This window comes from Rhagoletis zephyria, unplaced genomic scaffold, assembly GCF_001687245.7.
Source record: "Rhagoletis zephyria isolate East Lansing unplaced genomic scaffold, Rhagoletis_zephyria_1.1 Rzeph_scaffold_01093, whole genome shotgun sequence".
NCBI lineage: Eukaryota > Metazoa > Arthropoda > Insecta > Diptera > Tephritidae > Rhagoletis > Rhagoletis zephyria.
Genome location: NW_016158177.1, coordinates 39931 through 51462, shown reverse-complemented (window position 1 = coordinate 51462; position 11532 = coordinate 39931). Strand labels below are relative to the sequence as shown.

The window sequence follows — 11532 nt, the reverse complement described above, 5'->3', positions numbered from 1 at the left end:
TACTTAACAAGAATTTAGCCAAAATGTTGCTGATTTTGGTTAAATAAATCATTTATTTCAAAGAAATTTTTATTTATTATTTTTGTAAATTTCTGGAAACCGATTGAAACCTGTGATTGAAATGGTTTCGGTATCGTTCCTTTTCAGGTCAAGATAACGGTTACGGTTTCGGTTTCGGTTTTGAAAAACGAAACGGTTTTAAACGGTTACGGTTTCGGTTTGGGATCCGGTTTCATTCCTTGCTTCAGACACATATGCAGAACATAAAAGAATACTAATGCGTGAAAACAGCTATAAATATTGGTAGAAAAAATTGTTCACCTAAAAGTTTTAAGAACTTTTTAATAGACTTCGTTAAATTTAAAAAACATTAAATTTTAAATTAAGTTAAAAAAAAAATTCCGCTGCTGTGTAATTTGTTACGTTTCGTTTCTTTCTTAAAAAAAAAAAAAACAAAAAGCTTGTCCAGACACTCTTGTACTGGAAACACTCATTCAAGTGCAGGTGGCAAAGGTACTAGGGCTGGGACTATACGAATATTCGTATATCCAGCCTATCTACCATCTAGGCACGCTAAAATGACACAAAACACGCCGAGACACGCATACTTAATTTTGAGTCATATATGTACTACGGGTTTTTCCGTTTTTTTTTGAGATTAGGTAATTTTCCTGATATATTTTCATTTAAAATTAAAAAATCCAAACTTTAACAGGGAAAATTTAAAAAAAAAAAACATATCGATCCATGGTGTATGAGTACAGTGACCAGAATTCTGTGGACAAAAATCGGGACATTTCTTAAAGCATCGAACCTGAACATACAATTTTGGTTTTTAGAATAAAAAGACATAACATCTTTTAATACAGTTTTATTTAAGGAAAAACAAACAGAAAAAACTTGAAAAATTATCGCTAAAATGTATACACACAATACGGTGGCGATAATGTAAATAGGGAGTAGAGAAGACAAGTTTTAGCTACTTTTATTTTTTAAATAATGTTTATGTAATAATCACAATTTTGAACTTTTTAATCCGATTTTTAGATTTTTTTTTTCTTTTGAACATGCAGTTTTGTAGCCCATTAAATTTTAGTATAAAAAAGTGCAAGTTCGAAGTAGCTTAATTTTTGGCAATATTTTGTTGGTGTGTTTTCTTCCATACAAGGTTTGGAAACTTACCAAAAATCAACAGTAAGTCCTAGCTACTTAAAATTTTTACTACTAAAATTTAATGGGCTACAAAACTGCATACTCAGAATGTTTCTATAAAGTCTAACTACAGAGCTCTAAATTGTTATGAAACTTTATCGAATTTTGATAATTTTTTTTTATAAAGTTTTATTTACATACATGGGTTTTGTTATATAACGAGTTATTGTTTGATTTCCAAAATTGTCATCCTTCGGCCAGGTTGCACCATGGTCCACAACTGTGCCAAGATGGGTAGAAATTGGTTGAGCGGTGACCGGATACAAACATGTGATCCTAAATGGGCGGGGCTACGCCCATTTTTCAAAAACATCATATTATTTTCCGTCAAGAGATCAGCGTGAATATCAATTTTAAGTGAATAAGTTTCAGTAGTAGTATCCGCCGGAGTTTGAATTGCTCAATCTCCGGCAGCAAAGAATAGAAAGCTTCCTTCTTCAGGTGGAGCCTTATATCGATCCTCCTACTGAGACCACCTCCAACCACTTGGCCACGGCAGCCACAGAAATAAATTGTGTGACTCAAAATTGATATTTCTGCGGCTGGGATGTGAACCAAGAAATTGTGAAGAAAACCCACAATATCAGAATAAGACGACAAAACAAGTGGAATACATAGACGTACACAAATATATACATATATCATGTACTAGCAATTACCCGGCGTGCTTCGCTGCGCCTTAAATGTATTTTTGTGTTGTAACTCTCCCCCTAAGCTCTTATGGCCTCATTTACAAAATATTTTTAAAGAACTTTATGAAGTTAGATTTAAAAAAATCGATCTATGAAGCATTGTTTATTTTTTTTNATCCATGCATATTTAAGAAAGCGTATAGATTACACACAGCCGACAAAAATTATAAAGTAAATTCTGTTGAATTGACAATAAAAAGCAAAAAAGTCAAAGTTGTTATGTATATATATGTATATGTATATTTTTCCATATGTACATACATGGGTACACATCGCACACCGTCTTCAAAAGAGTCCCAACTCAAAATTTGGAATTTTAGAGATTATACGCTAAAAATGTGCGCAGAGCTTTTATCTACCTTTCAGCAAAAGCTGGAGCAAATTTTTATTATAATTTGTTAAAAAAAAAAAAAACTAAGGTAAAGTACGATTATCATGCGCTAAGAAATAGTTTTTCGCGTTTTCTGACAAACGTATTATTTTGAGTTGTGACTCTTTTGAAGACGGTGTGCGATATGTATGTATGTGTCTGTATCTGTAGACATGCTTGTGTGCTTGCTGCGACTGGTACCAAATACAAATACCAAGCTTTATAACTTTCATGCTTGTTTAGCAAGAATAGACTCGGAAAAAATTTGCAGACCAAGCATGACAGCCCGTTTATAGCTCAAAAACTTAGCTAAGATGCTTACAAATATCGCATTTTTGCTTGCATGTGTCTTTGGCTTAGACACAAAATAATTTTCTTTCATGCTAAAGCCACGAATCACTTTCGGGAAGTGGCCAATACAAAATAGCAAAGAAAATAAACATTACGCCATGGATGTACCAGAAGATAGACTTTTAGATGTACAGAAATATTTGCCTGCTTACCTTAGATATGTATGTGTGTACACAGAAGTACACGTACACCTATACAGCTACGTAGGGATATACGCAACGAGCCGGTAGGTAAATGGGAACGCATACATAAATAGAAAAAAGGTAATTCACAAAAAAAAAATTGTTTACCCAACGTGTATCCGTCAGATACTCGTCGAACAGGCGCATGATTCAAATGGAAATGCAGCGAATATAATAACAGAGAATAACAACTACAACACGGACAGTGGCAGAGACATGGAATTATCATGAATTATGTATACCTACCAAAGAAAAAAAACGTAAAAGGAAAAATAAATATCTAGTATCTGCAAAAAAGGCACGAGAATCGAGAAAATAAGTTGACGAAGGAAACCCATACAAATGGGAGCTAATGCGCGCAAAGGCACACAAATACAGTTCGACAACATAGCCTACAAAAAAGGTAAACGCGCACACAACAACCGTGCTATACACAGACGAGTTAGCTGGACGGACGAACGGCCAGAGTTTCGTCGCGACTGACTCCGAGCGAACGGAGAGGGACAGGAGCGATGTCAGGCAGGCAGGCAGACAACTCTACCATGACGTGTAGAAATAACCTGAAACGTAGCTAAAATTACCACATTACAAACAAACCAACCAGCGAGCGAATGAGCAAATTTATAGCTGCTTCTTTGTATCTCACAGATACACTGGCGCGCAGTAACCGACAGAGCAGGCAGAAGAAAAGTCAACAAACAACAACAGCACTACACAGCGACACAGCCAGGCAAATCGCAAATGGATTTATACAGCAAAACAACATTGTTGGCATTGCGACGTTGCCACATTTCACAGCACAGCATGTTATTGGGGTGGATGTGCACTACCACAAACATCACTATATTTACGCGCACACACACACCACTCGCTTACGGCAAAATCGTACTTTGGCATACAAGCATTCGTGCGAAGCTGATATGTAGCTGCCTGGCTGAGTAACGCGGCGCACTTTTCGCCTGCCTGTCGGTCTGGCTGCCTACTTATTCTGCCGATTCCGACAACTTTTGACGACATTTACCTACACGTCATACAAGCTTTTTTTGTTGCTTTGGTGTTTATTTTTATTTGATGGCTGGTTGACTGGCTGACTAGTTGGTGAATCGCTTGGTTGGACGGCGTTGAGTTCATTTGGAAATGTGGAAATGTGCGTGTAGTCACCAAAGTGAAAAGGCAGACCGAGGATGGAAACAGCAACATCAACACGCTAGTGGAAGGCAGTTGCTGTAGTTTATCGACTAGAAGTTGTTTTCATTATACTATTCATGGGACGCACTGACGCACACCTATACAAAAGTAACCGATCTCTGTGGATGTGTGCGTTCGTATATGAGCAAAACAACTCCAGCGGCGCAGAAAACTGAAGAAGGTCAAACGAAGCGACGAAAGATATCCAATGCAAGCGTAGAGTTCCTACTAGAAGAAAATTGAAACGACATTTCGCGATAAAGAAGGAATCTTTGCAGCACCAGCAGCAACCAGACGATTATCGTAGAACTTTTGCGCGGTTTGTCGGCTACCTGAGTATAACGTGTATGCGCATGCTTATGTATGTATAACTGTGTTTGTATATAAAAACATACATAGTATATGTACAGAAGTAGGTACTATGGATGCGAGGGCACATACAGGAAGTCCAACTTTTGACAATACCGCTTTGGCTTTGTATTTGGTATCCTGTGTAGCAGCGAACTTTCAACAACATGCCACCAAAATAATTACTACTTACATTTGGTACGCCCCTTATTGACCATTAAAATGCGATAAATTATGTACGTACATAGGTATGTACATACTATGTAAATATGGATGCCTTTTTATACATATGTATGTAAGTATTCTCCCGATTGCCTTCTTAAATGTACATATTTATATATGTTCTCGTATATATGTATGTAAATATATATCTTCTCCTCTGATAGTAAGTATAATCCACAACTCGCATTTCATTTAATGCCACATCAGCTGCTACTACGATTGACTCTTTAGCTCTCTTCTGTGGTCGTCGTTAAAGCAGCTGTCGTACTGTTTGTGTTCTAGCCATCAACGCTTTTACTGATGGCAAGATGCAAATTGTAGACTGATTGGGGTGAAATTGGCGTATGGACTTCATTTGAATGAATGAAATGCCTGTTTGAAATTGTTTTTGATAAGAAATTACTTCGGCGTCATTTCGCTTCCACCACTTCCCTAATATTTCACCCGTCTGAAAGTTAACGTTACTTTGTTCTTGTTTTTAATTACCTCGCACACATACATAGATAAATATGTACATACAGTGACTCACAGTGAAAAGCATCCAGTAAATTTGTCTACAATATTCACAATGTTTTACATGATACAAATTTTCCGTCATTTTTAATACCGTAAATTTTAACTATAGTTCATTCTATAACTAAAACCAAATACATACACACATACATCAAAGTTACAAATTTCAGCGACTTAAAACTTTCAGTTTATCATACTAAAATCCAATAGGCTACAAAACTACATACCTACTCAGAATTTTTTTAAAAGCTCTGATTCAATGGTTTGGAATTTCGATGACGAGTTTTTTAAATTTTAACATTTTTTTGGGGATTCTGTAGGAGGTTTGAAACTTTGATGTAGTATGAATGCACGTGGCTTTAGGTATAGAATGAACGATAGGTTTATTAAAAATTAACGAATAAGATTTAACATGGAGAATATTTTATACAAATTTACTATGATTCACCCACCGTACATATTCAGGGTTATCACTGAATCCACCGTAGTCTGATTGTTCCTAGAATGCAAGAAATTGAGGAAACACTTTTCCACCCTATTCAATGGTAGCAGCATGTCTATGAGCTATTCATATACGACGACGAGAAGCTGATAAGGTGCATGCATCAACTTTTATGCAGAATATGGTCCGATGAACGCATGCCCGACGAGTGGAATTTAAATGTGGTCTGCCCAATCCAAAAGACAGGCGATCCAGCCATACGTGCTTACTACTGCGGGATCAACCTTCTAAGCATAGGTGACAAGGGGTCCTTATCAGTGTGGCTTTAGATCTGGCAAATCCACCATAGACCAGGTATTCATGGAACGCCAAAGCATCGACACTCACCATCTATTTGCGACTTCGCTGCAATTCTGAATTTGGCATCCCCGTGAAACTGATACGGCTGTACAAAATGACGTTGAGCACTACCACTAGCTTCATCAGAAATGGGAAAGACGTCTTCGAGCCAATTGCTACGAAAAGGAGTGTTAGAGACTCCGTTTTAAGTGATTTTTTAATCTGATGTTGTAGAAGTTAATAAGAGCAGCAGAACTGAACCGCTCAGGAACAATTTTTGAAAAGAGCGTGCAATTTCTGGCGTATGCCGATGACATCGACATCATCGGTTGTAAGAACCGCGAAGTCTGTTCTGCCTTTTGCAAGTTGGATAAGGAAGCAAAGCCATTGGGTCTGTTGATCAACGAGTACCAGACGAAGTATCTCCTGTCATTAAACAAACAGTCAGTTCATTCGCGTCTTAGCACTCACGTTACTGTTCACAGTTATAATTTCGATAAAGTACAGAATTTCGTTTACTTGGGAATTAGCAGTAAGGCCGTCAATAATGTCAGCATAGAAACCCAACGCATAATCACTCATGCCAAGAAGGGCTCTTATGGTCTGGAACCCAATAGACGTGCCGGTGCTTCAGCTTCACTAAAGGTAAGTTCTGAGGCTTTTCTCACTGCGAAATTTATTCATATGTTCTGTAAATGCCACAAGCGATAGAGGTGTGAAATTGTCGCTAACTCGTTACAACATAGCTACTCTGGTTAAAGCAACACCTCATCGCTAGCATACTTAGTAGTCTCCAATGTCTCCGTGTCAATGCAAATGGGCAAAAAACAGATGGCAGAAGGAAGAGAGCCAGACCGAGGCTGCAGGGAACAACATTTGATCAATACCGAGGAAAACTATAGGCAAAATATACTTGTTTTCAAGGTATAGAAAAGAGAGCCAAAAACGTGAGAAGCGTTGAAAGACTGGCAGGCAGGAGTTAAACCTGAAAAATATGTCAGAAAAAATTCTAATGTTTTAAGGACGCAGGCTTTTCCTGAAGAGTCGAGGTTGGAAATTCGCTAGCAGTCGTCCACAATATCGTCGTCACAATATGTATTAGGAAAAAGCTTGAATGGTGACATATGTAGGTGATACATTTGAGGAAAAAGATCCCAACCCATGTGTACAAACGATACTTACGTCCCTTCACTCCAGTAAGACGAAATGGGAACTGCAGTGATGCGAATAAAAAGTGAAAAACTCCTGGCGGAATACCACCTGGGATGTGGACATGCCTGCTATAAATATTCGCGGAAATATACTTCACTATTAATTACTATGAAATTATTTAAAAATTCTCGTACTATGTAGAACACAACGCAATATTATTCATAATATAATTGTTTACTTTTCACCAAATGACCTCGAAGCAGCAAAGTATTTTATTCAAATCTGGCAATGTTTTCGAGTTCACTGTTGTTTTATAGCAACAACTTAGCCCTACTAAATAAGCTGGTCTTTCAATCGTTGTCATCAGGCTCAACTAACAGTATGATGGGGAAACGTACTATTTCGACAGGTTAGTGTAAATCTATTGGGTTTAAGGAGGCATGAGAAGAGGTGGTCAGCATAATGAGAGGCACCTTCAGATGAGTGACATACATACTTATGTTGGGAATGTCATGGTCGAGTCTGGATAAGAAGGAGTTTAATCTGCTTCTCAAACATATACATACATACATTCCCACGACAGCCGGTTCAAAGATACGGAATGGCTCGGGCTTTATCTACGAACCAACAGCTGTTTTTTCGACGATCTACATAGTCAATTCTTCCAATCGTTCGATTTCACTAGGACTAAGTGGAAGCAATTTTTTTGTATCCGTGGCTTGGACATGGATTCGTAGATTTTATACGGTGGATTAAATAATTGCCCCAAATATTTCGGGGATGTTTACATAAGTAAATGTAGTTACATGCATTCATATATCGGATATTGTATACTTAATTTTGTACGTACTTATTTTTATAATATAACACGAATCTTCCAAAAACCGAGTTACCTTTTTAAATGTTCTCTATTTTTTGTATCCTCGCGCAATCTCGCTTCGGGTATTTGACCAAAACAAATTTTTTGGGTCTCTTCACGTACCATTTTGTTTATAAAACTTCATGGAGGCGACTTGTTTTAAGAGGGGCGCGCTCCACCCCATTCGCATTGGAGAACGACTAATTGATAGTCAATCGTTAGATTCTTTTCTTTTTTCGAAAAACACCGTCGATTGAACGTAAAGTATTCGATTACTTGGTGGATTATATCTTATCACTAACACATACACATTTCCTGTAAAAGAAAAGGGAAATAAGATAGAATTTAATATTTTTAATTTTAATATTTAGAAGTACATACTTATATGTGAGTATGTATGTATCTACGTATCTACATACATAAGTACTTAATTCAAAAATAACGAGCTAAAAATTAAACAGCAAAAGCCCTGGTTCTTACAATATTTTTCATTTGGAAATTAATTTGTTTATTATTTGTGATCCCATATTTATTGAAATCGAAACTTAAGCCTTTAGGTAATCAAAGAAATCATATAAGACCAAAGAAAAAATGTAATTTCCGAGAAGATTCCAAGAAATTCCTTTCTTTGTTGATTATGGTTTTATTACCCCTGGCAGAGCTGTTGGAAACTAGATACAGTACGTACATATGTATGTATGTACATATATACCCTGCAGGGAAAACTCGAGCTAGTGAATCAAATATGTAGTTCAGTACTGGATCTTTAACGCCAAAAAATTAACTGATGCGATAGTAATTAGATTCCACCCGGTCCAAAAGCAGCGAAATGTGGTACTTTTTCGAAACTATTTTTTTTTTTACTTTTAAAACCGCATATCGCTAGCTAATAAAAAAGTTGCTCTTCTATAAAAACATATGCAAGCAGCCAAAACAATTAAACACGTATCGTTTTCGAAAATAGCAAACTACCTTTATTAGTTGAAACCAGGGAATGGATTTTTAGGACCTAAAAATCTATAAAAAAGGCAAAGTAAAATAACGAAATAGACTAGGAAAGGCAAAATAAATAGCGAAATAGGCATGAAAAGGCACTAGAAACCGCGAAAAAGGCATTAAAAAGGACAAAATCCGAAAAATAATCAAAAAACACATATGTTTTAGAAATGTTTATTTTACAAATAAGAAGTGGAAAACTATGAACTAGTTTCATTATATGAACAAAATTGTACTTTGAATCATTGACTATATTCTTCTTTCGAGTTTTCAACTAACAAAATTTTAATCTCAATAGTTGAAGATTGAACCACAAGATGCATTTTAAAAGCGTTTTCATTCGATATTCGCGAATAAAAGCTTTGAATGTACTAAACACGCGCTCGACGTGAGTTGATACTACACCTTTTCCAACTGTATTTCAGAAAATTTTCTGAAATTCATTTGAGCTTTTCTGAAATACAATTGTTCTTTTCTGAAATACATTTGTTCTTTTCTGAAATACAATTGGAAAAGGTGTAGTGGCGCCTAATGTAAATATGGAACGTTTAAAACGTTCATATTATCAGGATTAAGGGCTGTTTCCTTGCCCTTTACAATTAAAGGTAGAGAAGGCAAATATCCTAAAAAAACGCCAAAAAAGGCAAATCAAATGTTTATACACGGAATCAGGGAAAACTAAAAAACATTCTTAATCGAATATACTCTATCTCTTTAGCAGAAGAAAAGGTAATTTCCATAAAATCCGTTCCCTGCTTTTAACTGTTTCTATTCAAGTATTGGCGGATCTCAGATCAAAATAGTCACAGAATATGCGACAAGTCCTAAAGAATATAAAAACTTCTAATTAGAAATCTACATATATATGAGATGGCGAATTTAGAACTGGTTCGGTACTATCGAAAAAGGGATAAAGCCCATCATTTGCTTACTATAAAGAAATTTTTGTTCGGCCGTTTTTTCTCGTTCGAGCATGCTTTCTTCCTGCACTTCACAGATGCTTTTTCATAGTTTGGAAACACAAAACAAAAACTAATACTACTACTACATATTCCCTGCAGGGAAAGCTACTAGTTGTGAACTAGAATTCTACCGGTTTGCGTTTCAGACGAACTAGTTCACGTTCTGTCCTTTTTCAATGTTAGCGACTGGTATTTTTAACATTGCGATGTCCTACGAGATGTCAATTGTCAGGCTATGCATCAGCATCTAACAGTATAAATACTAGTAGCCAGTTGATGAGATAGTCTGCCAATTCATGCCCCGTGAAAAGCATAAGTGTGCCTTTTTGCTCGCGACGCTCCAGCGGTCACAATGGCCGACAGAGCAGAGCACTCGCATGGCTAGCCTGAGGTCCCAGGTTCAAATCCTGGCGTAGGGAAAATTTTTTATTTTTTTTTTATTTTTCATTTTTATTTTTTATAAATTTATTTTTTTGTTTATGCTGTTTATTGTAATTTTTAAATTTAATAAAAAAATAGTTTTGTTTAATTTCTTTGTTTTTATATTTCTTCTTAAATGTTGTTTTGCAATGCAATTTGATTTTCAAATTTGTTATTTATTTATAAATTGTATAAATTATTTTTACTTACATTTATTTAACTTTAAAAATCTTAACCACCTCCAAGCGGCCTCGAACCTGCGATTTCAAAACCAGAACCAGTAGTCTTCACGTGACGCCACAGCCGACATTTGTAAGAAAAGCAATTAATTGCGTTTTATTTTTGGCTTTGGCAATTCAAAGGCAGATGTCGCTGATCGCCTAAGTTCTTCGAAATTGTCGAACTGGTAGGCACATACTAGTTAATGAACTAGTATTTTTTCTAACTGGTTTGGCTTTTCACTGCAGGGTTATTTCTAAAACTCAAACCTGGGCTTTTCTAAAATCTAACAAATACCTAATAGCAAGCACCTCTGCACAGTCAATAGCTGGTACGAAACTATAGACAAAAAGATGCAAAGCGAACTAGATATGAACTATGGAATTTAGAACTGGTGTGGAACTAAAGAAAATGTAATACACCGGGCGACAATTTCCATTTCCTATGTTATCGTTGTGTAAAATTCACCAGTTTGCATGCGAAAGAGTTGTATTGTGAATTAGTAGGGATTCGAAATGTACTAGAAGCAAAACCAATTCAGAACCGGAGATTTTACCTACAGGGTATGCATGTGCGTAGTACTCTATATACTATATGTGTATATACATATCAAAAAATGTGAATATGCTGCTTGTATGAAAACATAAATTTATATGCGATTCAACGCACATTTCCACATATTTTTAGACGCATACACAACATACATATCGTTAACTTAATATAGAAAAGCCTTAGCTAATTTTCTTTTGAAAATCAGCTTTGTACAAAGGTGAGTAGATTACTCACTAAAGATCTAATAGAATCTAAAACAAACTTCGACATCAATAATTTATTTTCAGTGTTTCAGTTCAATTAGATTTTGAAGAAATTCCGAACTTAAAAACATTACTATAAAAAAGTATTCCAAGTATGCATTCTGTAAAGCCATAGAAATATACACATCCATATGTACATTCATACATGCTTTTGTATTTCTCTATGCCGAAGTAAACAATTCTAAGCAAAATGTGTTAATACTATGTATGTATGTAGTATGTATATTTTGCTAGTCAGCAATCAACCATC

The 11532-nt window shown here is 35.9% G+C and overlaps 1 protein-coding gene across 15 annotated transcripts in view; it reads right to left on the bottom strand.

Moving 5' to 3' along the window:
* The window catches only part of LOC108362756 (protein split ends-like), a 140951-nt gene that overhangs the window by 94091 nt on the left and 35328 nt on the right, over positions 1–11532 (bottom strand). For 9 of the 15 annotated variants that reach the window (XM_017615879.1, XM_017615885.1, XM_017615882.1 and 6 more), the window contains exon 4: positions 7905–8185. The exons of 3 other annotated variants lie outside the window; for them this stretch is intronic. In XM_017615879.1, coding sequence (XP_017471368.1) covers positions 7905–7996 — 92 coding nt within the window. In that variant the 5' untranslated portion in view covers positions 7997–8185. Of the gene's footprint in view, positions 1–7904; positions 8186–11532 lie in introns of those variants that run through there. 3 more of the 15 variants (XM_017615888.1, XM_017615893.1, XM_017615889.1) reach the window with 3 other exon arrangements.